Consider the following 21600-nt stretch of genomic DNA (forward strand, 5'->3'; position numbering starts at 1 on the left):
CACATTGCCTTTGAGATAAGTCTGTCTGCTTGTGCCAAGCAGGCATCAAGGTGCTGGAATGTATGTATACTGTTCTACCAGAAAGAAGTTAGACACTGAAGCTGTTCCTTCACCTCTGACAAGCTGGCTGCCAGGCAGACATAGCTCTGGTTTCACAACAAACCTCTGAGTATTCTGTGGAGGCTTTCCTTTCTTGGCCATAGAGGTCTTGGAACTGGAACAATAAGTGGGAACATAGGGTTCACTGTAGACAGCCACTGGGGGGGTTAAGGTGTGCCTGCCCATCCTGGGTGACTCAGAGCTGAGCTGAATAGAACTTGGCCGAATTTAGAGTAGTGGGCGGAGATTTCTTTGCACCTGAATAGGGCCTGTCTTCCTTGCACAATGCTGTTGCCACCCCCTGTGGTGATACTGCACTAGTGAGGGCAGAACTGGTTTGGACTGGGCTCAGAGACCCTTGCACAAAGAGAACAAAGACATTTTGTGGTATAAGTATTAGCCCTACAACCCCTGAACTTTAGACTATTTCTGGAATCAAGAGGGACCTTTGACAAGGAGATGATTTTGAGAAACTGAGTAGAAGTATTGCCCCTTTGCTGTGTGCTGCCTGGGGTTGGCCGGCAGTTGCTGTTTCTGGGTCTCTGGAACTGATGCATCTCTTTGTTGTTCGACGCTTTCCATCTCTGCTGGTATTTGGCCTTGTGAATTTTGTCGCAACTACATGTACTTTGAGAGAAATCACGCATCCATACTTTTCTATGGACTAAGTTGTAATATTCTTAATACTTGCAGGTTAGATTTTTGTTGTTCTGGTCTTGTTGAGTTTAAATAAAGATACTATATTTTTCTAAACTGGTGTGGTGACCATTTGTGGTGTTATCACTGTATTACTGTGTCTTTTGAGTGCAAATACTTTACACATTGCCTTTGAGATAAGTCTGTCTGCTTGTGCTAAGCTAACCATGGGGTGAGCAGGGGTAATCTAAAGTGTGTACCCGCCTTACCCTGACTAGAAGCAAGGGTCCCTATTTGGACAAAGGTATCTACCTCTGCCAACTAGAGACACCCATCTCTAACAATATTTAATAATAAACACTTACAGCATTGTGATGGGCACTTTTAGATACAAAAGAAGGAATGGCAAATATTTGTCTTCCATTTGAAATGCCAAAGAACCAATATGTGAGTATTAGCAGAGACTACAACTTGACACACAGTTTGGAATTTAAGCTTGGTTTTCCTCGTGCACTTATAATTTAACACTAATGGTCCTTATCACCTTGTCACTACAAAAGCTAAAAGTAATTAAGAGGGAGAGGATTACCTCCGTCCTGCTGCTCTGTTGGTCTTTGATTTCATGGCATTCACAGTGGTCCATAGTAACATTCAAAACCTGCCCAGAAGTAAAGGATCAGGACCAAAGAACAGCTAATGTGACTGAGAGACAAAGCATCAGCAGGGAGGTGAGGAGCAGATTATGGGGCATATTTATAAGAACTTTGAGTCATGTTTGCACCACACAATGTGGTACAGGTCTGACACAAACCTCTAAATCATATGTTTTAAGCCACTTGAAGTCACTTTTTGTTGCTTTGAATGGCTTCAAAAATATGGATTAATGCAACGCCCTCAAATGCTGCGATGCCTTACTCTGAACAAGGGAGGTGTTAAATGGGCATTGCAGTGGGTGTTCCAAGCAACTCCCATTGTTTTTAACACATTCCCAGATTTACCAAACCAGTGGCTGCATTATAGAACCCATCCCAGAGGCTCAACCGGCCTGTGTGCCCGCTTCGTGCACCCCCAGGGCACAATGGTATTACAGAATGGGACACATCTGCGTCCTTTTCTGTAATACAGACAACACTGGCACACATATAGCACCAGACCTATCATCAGAGGGTGTTTCCTCATTTGCATGGGAGTATGGCCTCATTCAAATGAGAGAATCCATTTGCCTCTGTGCACCCTCAATATTATGGATGCTGTCACAAGGTGCACATTGACGGCATCCCTCTAGAGGGGATAAAGGGGTCCCTATGGACATCCCTAGACATCCCCTGGCAGGCGGGTGCAATCAGTCATTGCACCTGCCTGCAAGAGGATCTCTAATCCCCCTTGAAAGTGCAGGTGGGTTGCCGCCTGCACAGGGAAACATGGAGAGGCTACTTCAAAGCTGCTCCATGGTTTACTTGAATGCGCTGTCCCAAGGGCAGCACAACTCTGCAGCTGCACTGGGGGCTGCGAATTCAATGTAATAGGGCGCACTTTCCCAGTTTGCATCGGGCACACCTGTTTTAAGGTGCGCCATGGCATACACAGGAAAAGTGTGCCTTAACTATAACCATGCCCCTGGTAAACGTGGGAATGCACCTGTTGGAAATGGTCCTTTTTGCAGGGTTATTCCAAACTTTTTGCTTCTTCCTCCTATTTTTTCCTGACCTGTGGTTGTTGGCTTCAGGACTCTGGGCACTTTACCACTGCTGATCAGTGCTAAAGTGCATATCCGCTCTGGGTAAATTGTCACTGTGATTGGTTAGCCATAATTGGCATATTTGTCTTACCAGTGGGTCCCTAGTAAAGTGCACTGAGTGTGCCAGGGCTGGTAACTCAAATGCTACTAGTGGGATTGCAACACTTATTGTGCCACCCACATAAGTAGCCCTGAAAAGATGTCTCAGGCCTGCCACCGCAGGGCCTGTGTGCAGTTTGTTGACTGCCATGTTGACCTGGCCAGTGTACCCACTTGCCAGGCCTGACCCTTCCCTTTCCTTACACATAGGACACCCCTATGGTAGGCCCAAGGAACCCCCTGGGTAGGATGCAGTGTATGTAAAAGGTAGGACATGTACTAGTGTGAGTAACATGTCCTGATAGTGAAATACTGCCAATTTCGTTTTTCACTATTGAAAGACTATCTTGCCCATAGGACAGAATAGGGAATGCTGTGTAAAATGTTTACCTGCATATCTTCCCAACGAAGTGAGATAGAGACTTGGGGCCTTATTTATGAAGGCCTTGCGCAACCGGTGCATCACTTTTTCCCATTTTAAAAGTGACGCATCGGTGGCGCAAGGCCTTCATAAATAAGGCCCTTGGAGTCTGGAATCCCTGAACTCAGGATTGAAAAATACATCTTTGAGGAAGGATGGTTTTTAAATTCTGTGTTTGAAAATAGCACTTTTAGAAAGTGGCTATTTTCTTGTTCAACCTTCCTGTGCGCCTCTGCCTGTTTGTGGCTTGACTGTATGGTTTGAGAGTGACAGGGGCTGGGGTAGCTCCAGGAGTCTGGGTGAGTCAGAACTAGGATGAATAGGCCGATCTGCATTTGGAGCGGTGGAAGGAGTAGCACCTGGGCCTGAATAGGGCTGTGCCCGCCTACCGCAATGCTGGCTCCACCTCCTGTGGTGCGTTTGATGACTCTGGCCACAATGACAAAGGAAGAAGTTGTGCACTGGCAGAGTGCACCCAGAACTGTTTTGGACTGGGTCCAGGACCCCTCACACAGAGAGAACAATGACTTTTGGGGTAAAAATTGGAGAACTGAAACCCCTGAACATTAGACTACTTTGGAATCAAGGAGGAACCTTTGCTGAGGAGAAAAGCAGAAGAGCTGAAGGAGAAGTACTGCCCTTGCTGTGTGTCTGGAGTTGGCCTGCAGTTGCTATGCCAAAGGAAGGACAAGAGACTTTGCTGTGTGCTGTGTCCCCCTGCTTGAGAAGGACTTTGCTGTGTGCTGTGACCTGAAAAGAAAGTCTCCAAGGGCCTGAGAAGAGCTGGCCTCCTGTTGTGGAAACACAGGGATATAACCGTTTCCAAGACTACTTTGTGATCAAGAGGAACCTGTTGCCAAAGATGACAGCTGAAGAGACTGAGGAGAAGTACTGTCCTTGCTGTGTGTCTGGGGTTGGCCTGCAGTTTGCTGTTTCTGCTGAGGAGATTATCAAGGGACTTTGCTGTGTGCTGTGTTCTCTGCTTGAAGAAGGACTTTGCTGTGTGCTATGTCCATCTGAAGAAAAGTCTCCAAGGGCCTGAGAAGAGCTGGCCTCCTGTTTCTGAAGTCCAAGGCACAAAAGGACTTCAACCCCAGCTTCCCTGACTTCCTTGCTGGATTCTCTAACCTGCCATGAGGTGCCTGTAACTCTGTGTGAGGCCCTTGCTGCTCGGAGCTGGAAGTGCGGCACAACGAGGGAGAAGCGTGACACCGCAGCAGCAGCTGCCGCCGCATCGCCAAGGAAGCATGTCACCGCTGCAGCTGATCGCCATCGCCTCACCAGAGAAGCGTTTCACAGAGCCTTTCGCGGCTCAAGAAACTACTGATTTCACGCAAGGCTGTTGGGCGTGCACACATCGCATCCACGTTGTCACATCGCATCAGAGACGCCATTTTATCACATCGCACCGGATCGTCACAACACATCGAGGCATTAGCTTGTCGCATCACAACCGGAGAGCAGGAAGAATCGACGCATCGCCTTCTCTGTGACCCTTTTGTTTGTTCTGCGTTATGCATCTAAGGTATGTTGAGAGAAAAGTGTTGCATTTACCATCTACAAGTTTATTTTTTTTGCAGCAACCCTTTTTAAAGACATTCTACTAAGTATCTGTATGTTGAATTTTTGTCGTTTTGGTCTTGTTTGTTTGGTGTTTTCACTTTGTTAATGTGAGTGTTGGTACAAATACTTTACACATTGCCTTTGGGATAAGCCTGTCTGCTCGTGCCAAGCTACCAAGGGGGTGAGCAGGGGTTATCTAAAGTGTGTATCCCCCTTACCCTGACTAGAATCAAGGGTCCCTATTTGGTCAAAGGTACCTACCTCTGCCAACTGGAGACCCCAGCTCTAACAGCACCAAAAAGAAAAAAGTTGATAGCAAAAATAGAAAAAATGGTCAACACTAACCCAGGCATGAACGAGAACTATTTAGGAGAATGTGAACAATATAAACAACCAAAATACAGTCACTCAGATTCAAGAGCGTCATTAACTGAAGTGGGCTGACCCACTGCCCCATGCTGTATGCTGAGATACACGGATACAAAATGTCGAATAAATACCACTGACTAAAAGTCCTCCTGTGTGTGTATATATATTAAATATGTTCTTTTGTTATTTTAACTATAGTCTGGAGAGAAAACTAAAGCAGTTTAAATAGCCAGACCTAAACATTATACCATCAGTGTTTTCAAAGCGAAAAGATATACTTATTGAAAAGTGAAAGTATTCCCATTATTATCTTGTTTATTCTGCCATACTTTGGGTAAAAAAAATCCACTGATCTACCTTATATTCTTCCATTCCTTGAGGTTTAATAGATGTGATATGTTTCTCAAGTTGGAAATATAGGGATCTATTGGCATCACACACAGACCTCAGCAGAAGTGGGATTTAATGTTGTTTTAAATAGTTAATGTTTGTGACCATTTACAGTAACTCAGACAAAATGAAAACGTTTGTGTTCGTGACCTTTTCATGTGCGTATGCCTTTCATTTGCTATAAACAAAATATGGCAGATATGCGGTGTACGTTCTGATCTCACTCACTGCATCTCTCTTTTCCACATTCATCTCATCCTTGCTCCTTGACAGCTGTTCATCACCTCCGGGGCATGTGCTCTAATGCGCAAGTATTCATTCATTTATGTTTGTACTTCTTGAGGTGTGTGTATATGTCATTTATTATTAAAAAAATGTTTACAAATACAATTTTAACAAATTACATGGTTCAAAATATGGAAATGTTTCAATGTATACTGTTATTTTTATACACATAGATCTTTGGTAAATCAATCTGCTCATGAAAAATGCTATTTTATTACATTCTCAAGTGAGATACAAAAATATTGATTAAGGGTATATCTCCCAGCCAATGATAATAAATATTATATTATCTTGTAATAACATGATATTCACGAATGACAACTTTAAATTGTTACAGGTAACATTCTAATCACATTTGATAACACATCATACATCAGGATATTTAATGTTAGACAAGGATAGGGCATCTAATGATGACACTACATTTACCAATTAGTGATTGAAATGAATTGATTATTTCCCAACAGCACTGGCACAAAAGAAGACAGGGGTCTGATTATGCCACAATAAGTGTAAAACAGTGAGCTAAGAGATTTATTCAAAAACTCAAAACGTATGGTTCAACATAAACTATTCGTCATATAAAATGTAGATTAGATGTTCTCATATTATTGTCTTCGTAGGATACAGATTCACATCTTGTATATAGCTTTTGCAAGATTCAATCAAGTCCATTTGACAAGCTTCAATTTCAGGTAGTACACTACTAGCATTTGATTATCAGAACATTCTTTGTGTGAACTGTGCTTCTAGTTACATGTATCGTGGTCACAAAAGGTGGCCAATCAAAACAAGATCATGTATAAGTCCAGTTCCGTATTTTTATGAAGGTGTAAAATGTTTATAAATAAAAACTAAAATATAGAAATACTCCTGAGGATAAAACTGTACACCATGAAGTATTCAGAGGTGTGTACATATATACGTTGTGATACTAGTAAATATGTTTACAATTTCTTGTGCATGCAATATAAAAGATACAACATGGTTTAAAAATGTTGTACTATTTACGAAGAATCCTACTTTTACATTTTCACAATATGCAGTACCTACAGTTGAACCAACGTATGCTTGTGGAAATAGAAATACACTAAGATAAATTAAGATACAGAGATGCGTGTATTTTCTATTAGCAATTATTGTCAGCTCCGTTAAAATTTACCAGCATGTACTTAGACCGATTCGGCAAAGTGTAAAAGGCCACAATAGGTTATCACTAAGTTGCCACGTTCCAAAAATAATCAATTGAGTCGGATGATACAAGTCGAGTAACCCATTTGTAAAAATGTCCTCTGAAAACAAGCGCCTGGAAAGCCAATAGGTCTTGTTTCATGTGGTATGAAAATACAAAAATGCATAACACTGTGGTGGTGCTAGTGATAATGGTGATGGTAATGTATGTGATAAACTAGAGGTAACAGAGAGGTGCTGTTGGTGGTGGTGGTACTTGTGATGAAAGTATTGGGAGTGTGGTAATGGCTGCACTTGTGAACATAATCCCAGCTGCAGTAAAATATACAAAATGGCAGTTTTCACGTACAATGCACATATTTCAGATGTAAAATAATCCCTGATGCACTGTAATGCAACAGCTTAGTAGGAGACAAAATTATACTACAGGCAACTAATAGCCTGCTGTGAGAGAAATACTCCTCTGGTGAAGCCAAAGCCAATTCTTTGCATATTTTAGAGAAATTGTAGTTATTCGTCTTACAAACAGAAACAGACCCCCCCAAAAAAGTGTCTAACAAAAGTGTGGGAACTCTGCCGGTGTGCACTTGTGAAATAATGCCCACAAAGCAACTGACACATCATTCAGTAGGATCAAAGATACAATTAAACATTCCTTAATTCATGTACTTTAAAATGAGTCAACCAAACTGATGCAGGGATAATATGTTTGCAACATACCTAAAATAATCCAGATGGTGATTATTCATTGAAGTGAATGACAGGGAACATTGACGCAGCAATATACTTTCAGAAATATATTTTTTTTTCATCTTCTTTGCACAATTTGCCTGAATGTGCTCAATGTTAATAGGTTGTACATGAAAACGTAAGACTGAATACACATTTCTGTCTTCAATAGGCTTTGAAATGACATAAGAATTAATGTTTAAAAACTGAAACCCACTGAAATTCGCCAGTTACAGTTCAGTGAACTAACTATAATTTGCACCCTATCATACATAGCTTTTGACCTCTCATATAACATCACTTGTGAGATGTTAAATTACATCACTGATTACGTCCCTTATGACATTTCAAATGACATCATTGATGACATAACTAACAGCATCATACAATCATTGTGAAAGGATCATTTAATGCTATGTAATGTGAATTTGAAGAGCATGGCCAATCCCCCATTAGAGTATCCAGGTACTGAACAGGGCAGGCCTAAAGCTAGAGGAGGAGATCATAACTGGTCCTGTTTTGTCTGGAAGAGCCATGTCTTAAGGTTCCTTCATAAGTCCATGATGGAGGGTGGGTTCCTGAGGTGTTTTGGGAGGTCTTTCCTGGTCTTGTCTGGGAGGTGTGAGAAGGAACGTCCTCCACTTCTGGGCTTCTTGATGCAAGGGAAGTGGGCTCTTGTTTGGGACATAAATCGAAGGTGTCCGGTGGGTTCGTAGAACCTGAGGCAGTGGCTGAGGCAAGCTGGAACAGTGTTGTGGAGAGCTGTGTAGGTGTGGGTCTGTAGCTTAAAGTTACATCTTTACTGGACTAAGAGCCAGTGGAGATTGTTGAGGTGTGGATAGATTTGGTTACTTTGCGGGATGCTCAGGATGAGTCTGGCAGCTGTATCCTGGGTGGTTTGGAGTCGACTTAGGGCATGGGCTGGGAATCCAGATGTATAGAGCATTTCTGTAATCAAGTCTAATTGTGATAAGGGCCTGGGTAATTGTGCATCTGGTGTTCAGTGGAATCCACTTGGAAATCTTGCATATCATTTGCAGGATGCGGAAGCATGATGAGCAGATGATGTCGATCTGTGTGCTCATGGAGAGGGTGGTGTCCAGGATGATCCTGAGGTTCTGGGCATTGTCCGCAGAAGTGTGTAGGGGGCCAAGTTCAGAGGGGCACCTAGAGGCGTCCCAGGGGGATTGACTGTTTCCAAAGATTAGAACTTCAGTTTTGTCTGTGTTGAGCTGGAAGCAGTTTCTCCTCCAAGTAGCGACATTTCTCATGCAGCTGGAGAAGTTTGCTTTGGCAGTGCTGGTTGAATCAGTAAGGGAGAAAATGGGCTGTGTGTCATTGCCATAGGACACTATGCTGCGGTGGGCTCTGATGATGTCCACAAGGGGAGTCATGTAGACGTGGAAGAGTGCTGGGCTGAGAGACAATCCTTGAGGGGCTCCACAGATGAGTTTCTTGGGTTCCGAGGTGAAAGCGATAAGTCTAACTCATTGATCCTGTCTGTGAGGAAGGAGTATATTAACTTGAGGGCCAGTCCACAGATACCCAAATGCTGAATATTTCTAATGAGGGACTTTTCGGAGACACTATCAAAAGATGTGGAGAGGTTGAGGATGACTGTGGCCATTTCTCTTTGGTCGATCGGTGGCCGCAATGAGGGCTCTCTCTATGCTGTGGCTGGCGCAGAAACCTGATTGAGAGCTATCTAGGATTTGATGGAGTTTTAGGTGATCTGCGAGTTGGGTATTGATGGCTTTCTCAATGACTTTACCTGGCAAAGGCAGGAGCAAGATGGGTCTGTCTTCTGAGGGTTTTGGAGTACGCAATTTCTTCAATAAGCAATTTTTTGAGAAGGCGACTGCGGTCATGGAGGTGTTGATCATAGTGGCGAGAACAGGGGAGATGATGGTTCTTCCAAGGTTTTATATGAAGTGGGGGCATTGTTCTGAGGAGGCTCCTGAGTGGATGGCATTCATCAGGTTCTTTGATTTAGAGGGTCCTCCAGTTGCTAAGCTGCAGTTTGGTGATGAAGGAGGTGTCCGGCTGGTTGGGAGAGATCGTTTCAGTATGCAGTGAGTCAAATGTGTTGTAGATCTTGACAATCTCATGTTTGAAGAAGATTGAGAGATCATTGCAGAGTGCTTGGGATTGGATGATGTCGTTGTTGGCAGCTGAGAGTTTAGAGAATTCCTTGACAATGTTAAAGAATTCTTTGCCATTGTTGTGTCTGCCTTTGAGTCTGAGAGTTGGGGCCTTTTTCTTTGCATCTCGTAATTGTTGGTAATAGATGTTGAGGGCAGTTTTGTATGTGAATCTTGCAGTGGTGTTTTTGTCGAGTCTCCATTTTCTCTCAACTTGTTTGCAGTGGTGCTTTCTGGACTTCAAATAATTCAACAAACTAAAAATAAGGACTCAAATGTCCTTCTTCCTTTGAAGATAATCAGAGCAGACTTCACACACCACTTACTGAGCTGTGATTGACAGATCAAGTCATCATACTTGGCCATTACTACCAATAATGGGATACCACTGTAGAAGAAACTGTAAAAGGGGGAGGGGCAGAAGGGTGAGTGAAACAAAGGTGATGAGAATTACTTTTAATCTCCTTGCATTTTTCTATAAAATTATGTTAGCCTCAGAACCTTTCATGTCCACAGTCTAGCATGCTTGAAGAATCTTCACAGTAATCATTTGAAGCTAAATAAAATATGGTTAGTATCAGCTGGAATTTGGGGAACTGCACTGCTTGCTCATTCAGACCCATTGCATTTTACAGTTTTACCATATACACTTTAAATATATCTTCAGCCAAAATGGTTCATATCTTATGCCTCTGAAAAATCTGTTTCAAGAATAAAGTGCATTATGTTTCCAAAACAAAGTAACTAAATCACATCTGTCCCGCAAAGACCACTCTGATTTGTTTTGTCATCTTAGCAATCTTGTTTTGCATTTCCAGTTTCTTGCATGTTTTATCTATTCGCCAAAAGGACTTTGAATTACAACATCTATTCCTTGCTGATGCAAATACTGAGGATGTCAGTCCGGATCACCCATGATCAAAAAACCGTCCAGTTTGGATGAGAAAATATTATTGCATGCTTCTTGGCCCATTTAGAAAATACTTTCTTTTCAGTGATGAACCTATGACCTCCATAAGGTGCATTTTCATGCAGGAGGTATTCCTCACATTCGCTTCTTCCTTCTTCATAGTAATGGTAGGGGACATTTCTAAATCCTTCAGAACTGTGGATACAAAGAGAAAACTGAAATAAATTGGGTGTTGCACATCAATGCCTGCATAAAAACACATTTCTAACAGAGCTAAATATCTTTACAAATAAATACAAAGGCCAAATATTGTTCAGAGTGGCAATGTTATTTTTTCTTTGCAGCAGATGGAGGTCTCCGTGTACAACTACGCGGACGACCTCCAACTTGTCTTTAACTTGTCTTCTTCTTCTTCTTCTGTCTCTAACTTTCAATCTATTATGATTCATATCCGAGACTGGATGAGCGACAACCATCTGAAACTCAACCCAGACAAGACTGAGCTGGTGTTGACGGGTGGCTCATCCAGTCCCTGGTCTTCTTTGTTTTGGCCCCCTTCCCTAGGGTCCCCTCCTGTTCCCTCCACCTCAGTAAAAACACTAGGCATTAAACTCAACCCCCAGCTCACCCTTCACTCCCAGGTAAGTTCTGTGGTGTCTTCTTCTTTTCTTTCACTGCGTACTATACGCAAGGTGTCCCGTTTCTTTTCTTTCGACGCCCTGAAACTGATTACCTTGGCAATGGTCATATCCCGCCTGGATTATGGGAACGCCCTATATGCCAGTATACCTGCATATAGCTTAAGGCGATTACAGCAGATCCAGAACCAGGCGGCACGTTTGGTGTTCAAGCTGCCAAAGTTCCATCATGTTACCCCCCTCCTCAAAACTCTACATTGGCTTCCTGTTCGCGAACGTGTCCAGTTTAAGCTTGCTTCCCTTACCTCTCAAGCTCGACTGGACACAGCACCGGCTTTCATCTCAACTGAGATTACACCCTATATTCCTACTAGGGAATTACGTTCTTCCACTAAATCCCTTCTTACAGTCCCTCGGTTTCGGAGGAAGAAATGGGGAGGATCGAAATTTGCGACCCTCGCCCCACTCCTTTGGAACTCCCTACCCCCAGAACTCAGAGCTTCCACTCTTTACCTGCAATTTAGGAAACAGTTAAAAACCCATCTGTTTACCAAAGCTTTTAATTAGTCTTTTTTTTTTTCTCTCTTTTTTATTTTTTTCTCTTAGTTTCCTTTTCTTAGCTTCACCTTTCCACTATGTTATTTGCCAGTTATAGCGCCATGAAACCGCCGGTGTCCGTGCGCTTAATAAATAATTTTAAATTCAAATTCAAATTCAAATTAAATGTTCTCAGGAAATCATGTATCACCATCACAATATAGACATGATAACAAACATAGTATTTTGGCAAACAAAAACTCCAAATTATTACTAAAATATTACAAAGCCCATCACTATTTTCAATTGTATGAGAAAGGTCAGATTGGAAGGGCAAGAAGAGGTCACCCTTTAAACACTACTGGATGAACTGTCCGGATGTCTTTTAAAAGCATTACTGTAACCTACTGAGCTTTGCGAGTATACACCAAATGTGAACCTCCAGATACCTCCAAACCCCTAATAATTGTCATCACAAAGTAAGCCTAATGGTTTAAATATGGTTCAACCACTTTTATCATCATCTCCACCCCCTCCAGAAGAGGTGTAAAAGAGCCAGGTCTAATTGCAAACCGTGAGCTGGTCCTCCTGCTGGATGAAAGACCTCTAGCCATCACTGGTGGTCCTGAGCTACCCAGAATGTTTGTTTAAGACACCCACTGGTGGTCCATCTTCCTTATTGGAGATCAATGCCTTGGAAAAGTTCCAGACCATACTCTAGTGTTGGCCATTGTTTTTTCAGACAAAAGTCTCCTACCAGTTGTTCTCACTATTTAAGATAACTTGGATTTTAAACATGCAGGCCAGTATGACTTTCTTAATAGAGAGTAATGTTTGATCATGCATGAAGAGGTCAGGCAGTGGCCACATTCAGCAGTTATATGTGCAGTTGAGGACATGCATTCAAATGTTGGGGTGCTAGGCACCACCCATGTGGTGAGGTATACACTTACAGGTGTACAACGCTTAGGGGCCTATTCTGATGTCCGACATCGGTTAGGAGCCGTAACTGACCGACCTGCTGTGGTCGGTTACGGCCCTGCTAGTACGATGCGACAAACACTGTTCGGTCGCATTCGTATGGTTCACAATGCAAGCATGCATTCCGACCGGAAAGCATGCTTGCGTTGTGAAATGCAGGGGTTCATCCCTGCACCCTGTGGCCGGCACCCCAAGGTGCCTGCCACCGGGTGCATGGATCAACGGAGGGACACCATAGGTGACCCAGGCTGCCATTTGGCGGCCTCACACCCATGGGGGCCCTGCTGGGGGCCCCCAGAGACAGTTTCCGACTGCCTTTTCATGCCGGACACACCGGCACGAAAAGGCAGTGAAAAACTGTCATCGTACTCCCTCGGTCGTAAAGAGGCGACCGTGGGAGTACTGGAAGATTTCTGGATGGCAGACTGGCTCTCCAAGCCATCCGGAAATCCGAGTCGGAATCCGTCCGACATGTACCTATTCGGTCTGAAGGTCTCAGGACATTGTTCGAAGTCCTTCCGACCCGAATCGGAATCGGCCCCTAAGTGGGAAACATGCATGATCCTCCCACATCCAATAAGTATAATGAAGTGATAAATGGTCAGGGTCCCTGAACTGGTAAATTAATTTGTATTTCGATGCTGCCAGTGTCATGTTTATTAATGGGCTAAAGCAGTCCTGAGGAAGGTGGTGAGGTAGCATACGAGGCACTGCCACAGATATGCCTTGCTCCAGACAGCACTGGGGTTTCCCCTGTCCTAGATGTGTCAGTTATGTCCAATATTCTGCTATTCATATGCTTAATAAGGTCAGCATTAAAACAAATAAAAAGAGTATGCCCACAAGTAGAGGACCCATTTAATGAATCATTAGCCAGATTCTAAACACATTGACTACTTGAAGTGGTCTATCAGTTGCTGCAGAGGATTTTGCTCATGTAGATTGTTGTGAGCTCAGGTTGAAGGAACCACTGGATGCTAGTTAAGGTTTCAACTCACACTTTAATGGAGAAACACAACCTGGCGTTGATCCACTCCAACGAGCCAGTGTAAACTACCTTCTCTGGAGTATTATGAGCCTCACATTCTAGAACACTACAAGTTCCAACATAACACATCTCCTTCCCTCACACATTTATGAAATAAAACATAAGAATATGTACAAAGTACCTAAAAAACTGCTGCACCTGAACTAATAAAAGAAAAGAGCAAATAAGATAAAAACTAAGTAAATGCAAATACACACAGCAGTCAGATGACAACAATCCTTGAATATGCTGGCCTAGAATAATGGCCTGTGAGAAAATTCACATTCACACCTAATCCTGCAAATAGGGGAAGTCCTGCGAACTCTGTCCTCCTCAACTTTCCTACACCCCCCCACCACATTCAGCATGATGTTGTGATCCCCACAACTCTGATCACTTTTGATCTCTTAATCACACATAAGTATGGCACCAGAACATCCTTCGTCTTCATACACTATCCGCCTTCTGGTATAAATTCCATCTTTCTCCACCACAAAAAACTTCCCTACATTTTCAACAAGAAAAGGACCTCTAAATTTACACAACCCTCCTTTCACCCTACCGGATCGCATTTTAACCCAAATTGCCTATTTTCAACTTGATATAACTTGGTTGAATGAGATTTTTACCTCCAGAGACAACCCATTTAGTTCCTGGGGAACCTACTCGCATTTGTTAGAATGGGCACTATGAGCCGTAGTGTGATACGCCTATATCCTATCAACCATGTGCTTTCTAATAGAACCTCCGTTGGACAGTGCGAGTTGAATAGTTCCTTTGACAATTCTATTGGCCATCTGAACAATTCAATTTCCCTTGGGATTATAAAGGGACGTGCAAGAGTGTTTGATAGAAATTGCAGCATTTCGTTGGAATTCAACTGGGTGCCATCATCAGTAATTAATTCATTAGTGATACTCTCTTCCTCCAAAAAATTCCCTAAGGTTGCTATGGTAGATTTGGTCATCACATCCTTCATAACTTTCACAATCAACCACCTAGAACTGATATCTACTATAATTACAGCAAACCTCATCTCATAAGGCAACTCGGACATGGGGCCTAAAACATCTAAACATATGTTGTGACATAGTTCACCCGGATCTTCAATGTGTCCTCCCATGCTCTGGCTGCCAACTCTCAATCCCTTCTCACTTTCCTTGCAAATGTTACAGTTTTCTACCCACCTCTTGATTTGATAAGCTAGTCCTGGCCACCAAAATCCTTCGTTAAGTCTCCTACGCATCAGATCCTAAGTGCCCTTTATGAACCAACTTAAATATGTGAAACCTTCCCCCTATAAATGTATTTTGTAAATGTATGTATGTATGTAAATGTATTTCAATTTATATAGCGCACGAATCACCCAGGGGTCTCAAGGCGCTTGCTTAGGGAACCCGTCCTGGTATTCCCCTGTGAGATACCCCTGGCAGGGTATTCACAAGGTGAAAGCCAGGCATCCCGCCACGAGGGGCCGTAGTGGAGATTAAGCAAGCTATTGCCCAGAGTCGCAGAGTGTGACCCCGTGAGTCGAGTAGGCACCGGAGCGAGAATTGTCGAGTCCGTGGAATTTTTGAGCCCGAGACCCGCCGAGGCGGGGAATCGAACCCTGGTCCACGGCTGATCTCAGCTACCGGGTCTGCCACCTCTAACCACTGAGCCACGCTTCTCCAAAACAGAGCTCATAACAAACGACTGGCAGCCTCTCTGAATAATTGGTCACAAGGTTGTTCTCTTATGGCGATATGGAGAAAACACAATCGAGAAATGCAGGAATACTCCTATTACTCATCAGTACATGACTTACACACTAGAATTGACCATGTTTTTTGCGGTGCATCGCTTAGAACGCAAACTACACGTTCAGTCTATGTGGGCAAAACAATATCTGACCATAGTGCGCGAGAAATGAATTTAGAGGCATTTAGAGAACACAGTATTTAAAGACACATTATCTACCACTATAACACGTTATTTTATAGAAAACATGGGCACAGCAATGAGTACTACTATAGAGAGGGAAGCATCCAAAGTGGTGATTCGGGGAGCAGCTATAAATGCCGTCACTGTAGCTTGACACCAGATCAACAAAGAACTATGCCAAGTAGAGGACCGATTGAGGACATTAGAGGCTTGGGTGGCTTTAGATCCAGCGGAAATACCAGCATTGCAAGAGGCTTGTATCAAATATGTGGAATTATTGGAAGACTTGAGAATTCTTGACTATCGGTCATATATACAGAGAATACACGTTGAAGCAGACCGTCCTGGTTTGCTGTTGCCACAAATCATTAGAGATGATCCCTCACCTACACCATTAGTAGAACGAATTGCCACTTTTTGATACATGGGGATAGAAGTGTATCGGACCACGCAGGATCTTATTGACGGTAATCTTCAGAAGACGATTCCATCTTTAAGGTCACAGGTAACATTCTGGATGTCCCTGCCCATGTCATTTGCAGGCAGGCTCGCGGTCTCCAAGATGGTGGTCCTACCGTGATTGCTATACCTCTTTACTAATCTACCAGTGAGGGTTACGGCGTCTGTCTTTCAAGCTCTTAATACAATATTGACCAGTTTGATTTGGGGTAAGGGCAGGGACCAGTTGAGCCCAACAAAATGGCAGCTCCCGTCGAGTGTGGGTGGGTTAGGTGCGCCTGATTTATATGCCTACTGTCTGGCTGCTCAACTTCAATGGATGTCTTGTTGGCTGGCAGGCCGAAATGTAGGTGAAATTGCATACACACCTCAAATGCTGGCACAGGGTAGACTACACCGCTTGTTGTGCTCGACTGCAGAGACCCCCCTACATCTAATGTATTGCTTAGAACAGCTCTGGATTACTGGAGAAGAGCGCTTTCAATATACGGCAGCTGTTCCTGCATAAGCACCCAATATCCCATTAATGGGTATATCCACGAACATTGGGACGTTAACAACCCGGCAGTTGGATCCCTGGGTACAATCTGGAGTGGACACAGTGGGCAGGGTTGTGACATTACTTTCGTATACTAATGAACGAGTGTGCAAGACATGCTGTTTCTGATGCATGCTAGTCTAGCAGCTTATGTAAAGGAAAAATGGACCACAGGGAACAGAGCATCCTAAAAATGAACTTGTTCACCTGATGTACCTCATGGGAACAGGTAGTCACCTTGTGTGATGGTTATATCGCAGAATACGTACACACCAACCATCCCCTCTAGCTACTGTGCATGATAAATGGGAGCGAGACCTAACCTGACCTTTGTCAGACAAGGAATAGACAACAATATTGGACTATCCAAAACATGTGCCCTGTAACACTCGATTCAAATTCATTCAATATATGGTTACCCAGCGGGCCTACTTAACACCACATTCTATTAATACTATATTCACTGGTGCTAATGCCGTTTGTCCCAGATACTGTGATATAGATGCAGACCTGCTACAAATGTTATGGACCTGTAGCAAATTACATCGGTACTGGGAGGAGATAGCACAAACACTGAAAGATACACTGGATGACACGAGACCTCAAACGATAGAAGTTTATATTTCAGGGTTGTATAAAAGAAAGAAGGGCAACGAAGTTCAAGCTAAATTTATGGACCGGGCCTAACTGCTGGCCAAACGAGGCATAACTAGGAGGTGGATATCTCAAATAGCACCCACTCTTCTGACTTGGAGGGACAAGATGATTAAATGGGGGCTGGCGGAAAGCGTGGCTTTACAAGCTGAAGAAAAAAGGGGTTTACGCAAAAAACACATAGCCATGAGCTAGGACGCAATAATTGAGTCTTTTAGGGTGTCTGATGTCCCATTGTCCGGAAATGAATAACATGAATCCTATAAAGGTCTGATTATATAGGATTTATGTACAACTGTCAATAATCCTTGGTTAGGAGGCTCCTACCAAGATAAATTTCAAAGCTGTGATGCCGATCCTTTTTTACTTTATATTGTTCTTTGACTTTGGTAACTTCAGGTAACGTCAGCTAGGGGGATCAGTTCAAGTTTTTCAGTTATAAAAACATATTTTCCACAATGTAATTTTGCTGCTCTTTAAGTGGGGATGATAACAAAGGTTTCAACAAAAAGGCAAATGGGACTATTCGCTGGAATTCTAGTGCTATAGCATTACTTGCTCTGTAATGCTGATGAGTATTGCCATATTGTTTTCACTTATATGATTATTTATATGAATATGCTGAAAAACGGTACTATTTGTGATTATGTGGAAAATGAATACAATCTGTTTAAAACAAAAAAGTTAATATTTGAAACCTTAACCCTAAGGGTGGCACAAAGTAATCACCTCTCATGCATATGTCCAGGCCACTTACCGATAATTCTTCCAACACCTTCCAGAAAAACCTTGCTGACATAGAGACAGTGCTGTTCCTCACAGACCCTTTTTTATCATAATCATCACCTCCTTCAACACCTCATCCAAGCTCATCTCCTTCTTCCACTCCAACCTAGTAAAAGCACCTAAACCACACTGTACCACATCCTCAACAGACGCTACTGTTCCTTCAGTATCCAAGTTTTTCACAGCTGACCAATCAACTCCTTCCCAATCTAATGACATCCATGACAGACAATCAGCCTGCACATTCTTCCATCCATGTACAAACTCAACATCATCTTGCCGATCCTTTACCAGCCCCACCAGCAGATTAAATCTTGTTCAATGGCTTATGATCCATTGTTAAAACAAACTTTGCGCCCCACAAATATACCTAAAACTATTCTGCACCCCATGCTGCTGCTAGGGTCTCTCGTTCCATTACAGGTTATCTCCTCTCTGCTTGAGTGAAGGTGCGTGAAGCAAAAGCACTGTTCTTTCTGTCTTATAATGATTTTGTGACTGAACCACTCCAATGCCGTTGGCACTGGCATCAACAGCAAGGATAGATATGCACATGATATCAAATGTAGGAAGAATCCTCACTCCACATATCTCTTCCTTAATACTCTCACAACAGCCTTGCTGTTCGTTTCCCTACACACACTTGTTCCCCTTGCGCAAAAGTTTCCTTACACTTTCTGCTTCATCAGCAAAATTTTCCACAAACTTAAAATAGAGGGGCATATTATCAAGGGATTTATCTCCGCTTTTTTGGCTTTAAAAGCCAAGAAAGCAGAGATAAAATTATCTCCTTATCAGCAACAGGGTGCTAACACGCAAATTCGCATGTTAGCACCCTTTTTCTCTATGCTTCCCCTTGCATCTCTAATGAGATGCAAAGGGGGCGTTCCAGAGAAAAATAATAGGAGAAATGTTGTTAAGCGACATTTCTCCTATTATCAAGGATTTCGCTAACCCTGTTAGTGATAAAAAAGCAGCGCTAACCGCGGTTAGCACGGCTTTTTTTACACCTGGTATTTTCCTGACTTAGCCATGATATCCTATGGAAGGTGGATATCATGGCTAAGTTTGTGAGCCCCTATCATCAAGCTAACGCCAACCTTCGAGAGATTATCGTTGGCTTTCCAGCGATAATCTCTCATTTGGCAGTTAGCTCGAGGATTTTTATCACTTCTGAGATGAACCTTGCTAATAGCAAGGTATCTCTGCGATAATTTCCGGCGATGCTTAGCGTTAAAAAATTTGTTGCTAAGTATTGTTAGCGATAAATATCTCTAATCGTTGGTAATATGCCCCAATATTCTATGAGACCTAGAACAAATGTCAATTGGTCTTTATCTTCGAGGCAAGGAACAGATCTTATGGCCTCTAATAAGCAGATTTTGGGCCTAATTCTCCCACTAGATATCATGAAGCCTAAGTACGCAACCTGTTCTGTCAAGAAAATGTACTTATCACCAATGGTGAGCAATGGACTCCTCGACGCCGGCAGAGTTTGTGAAGTTTTGCTTACTCCGAGCTTCGTTTGGAACACGAAGTTCAGCAAAAAACTCTGATGACCTCCGGCGGAGTAGAGTTTACCATGCGCTGACACTCTCCCCTATTTATAAGAGTGTTATCTGGTGCAAGAGTGTGTCTTAGGCTCTTGAAGCATCTCCATAAATCAGGCCCAAAGACATTCTCTGATCGTCATCGTCAGCATAGGGTGGATGAGCTGCGCAAGCGCTCATTGCTGACAAACGTAGCGATCTGAAGTAAACTAAATTCAACTCCAGCCTTCCATTCTCCTGAAGGAGGAAAGATGAGTACCATAAAGTGGGTGTAAGCAACAGCTACAGGGAGTGCTTGAAAGAAGCACGTAATTATTCGTAGCAGAGCTCTGCTCTGCTGTTATTCGTACAGCCTCCGTTTACATGTCTGCAACATTTTCATCAATAGTGTCAGTGCTAGCCAATGTCCTGAAATCACTTGCAAGCTTCAGGCTACTGAGGAAACTTGTAATCAGTTTTAGATGCACTGTTCTAAAACCCTGAGCCATGTCCTAAGTGTAAGAACATGTTTAAAAAGCTGATAAAAAGTATAACTAAAGAAAAAGTCATATTGTTCCACATCCAAGTGCATGCTCACAATAGTTTGGTTTCCTGTTGTACATATTTTTGCAGGATCTGACAGGCAGTCTATCCCTACTTGCTGTCAAGTTGATCTTCTCTGCCAACAAAGCGACAAGTTCACACTGTGGCCAAAAGTAATTGACTTGAATCTTTCTTGGAAGTAACAGGAACATAGCATGCACTCTTCTCGGAGGGGGCAGCTTTACAAGTTCTAAAGAAAGTATCTCAGAGAGGAAGGCGTCTGCTCCAAGATCCCTGTCAGACCAATTTCACAAACTTACCGCACCAAAGCACCAGCGCAAATTCTAAGTTACTGACTACTGCTTGTTGACTCTGTTCTTCCGGCACCAACTTCCCTTCCTTGACTCAGCCTGCTCATTGCTGCTGCTTTTGTTTGTTGTTGCAACTCTCCGTTATGGCTTCCTGGTCAGGTAAGGTGACTACCGCCAGTGTCAGTCAGCAATTAACAAAAGGGAGCCACCGGACATTGTCAAAGAGAAAGGCATTGGAAATTGGGACACATTGAAATCATCGTGAAAAACAGGTTTGTGAAATGAGACACAGTAATCTTAAGCATGAGAATCAGAAAGAGTGCAGTACAGAATCTTGTTAGGGGTGAGGAAATCACCAATACGCTGCAAGGTATGAGGGGCAGTACCTGCCATAACCTGCCAAAAACACAGGTCAAATTCCAAAAATATGCTATGGTGTGCAGATCACCGCAGAAACGGAATTGCACTCATTGACAGACAACACCTGTTTCAGAGATGTGCTACAGTGTGCAGGTCACCGTGAGAAAAACTGCACATGATATGGGCGGTAGGTGAACAGATTACTCAGATATGATGTGGCACCCACCGTTGCCTGACGTCTTGTGTAGATGGAAACATTTGTGCCGAAGAACTCCTCTTGTAACACCCTATAGTGTGCATTACGTATCACCGATACACCAACAAAGACAAATTAGAAGGGGTGGGATCTCCCTGCCACACCCAAGATTGCTCCACGGTGCATAGGCTGCATTGCTGCATTGCAGTTCAATGACGCTAACATGCAAGCAACTGCACCGCTGACCCCTGAACCACTTCCTCGCTCCTTCACGAGCCAACTCCACCTGCCTAAGCACTCACCCATGCGCTGGTGCTCGAGCACGTATAATTTAAGCAGTAAATTCCTCTACATTTTGCCAATGACTGAAAACAGTACCTTGAGTCTGATGACACCCCACTTGGATTCACTCCAAATGCGAGGGATGGCCATAGATAGTTTGTCCTTCAGCAAGACTCAATACATGCAGGAATCTGCAGGTTTTCTCCTTCTAGAGTCAAACTGTCACCAGAATGTTGTGAGCTCAGGTTGAAAGAACCACGGGACT

General features: G+C 43.1%; 1 protein-coding gene across 1 annotated transcript in view; it reads right to left on the reverse strand.

The window, feature by feature from the left end:
• Nucleotides 1-5659: 5659 nt before the first annotated feature.
• Nucleotides 5660-21600, reverse strand: part of ST6GALNAC3 (ST6 N-acetylgalactosaminide alpha-2,6-sialyltransferase 3) — a 1741316-nt gene continuing 1725375 nt past the window's right edge. Inside the window, exon 5 of the mRNA XM_078645280.1 lies at nt 5660-10766. Coding sequence (XP_078501406.1) covers nt 10580-10766 — 187 coding nt within the window. The 3' untranslated portion in view covers nt 5660-10579. The remainder of the gene's footprint in view (nt 10767-21600) is intronic.

This window comes from Lissotriton helveticus, chromosome 1_1 (assembly GCF_964261635.1).
Source record: "Lissotriton helveticus chromosome 1_1, aLisHel1.1, whole genome shotgun sequence".
NCBI classification, from domain to species: Eukaryota; Metazoa; Chordata; class Amphibia; order Caudata; family Salamandridae; genus Lissotriton; species Lissotriton helveticus.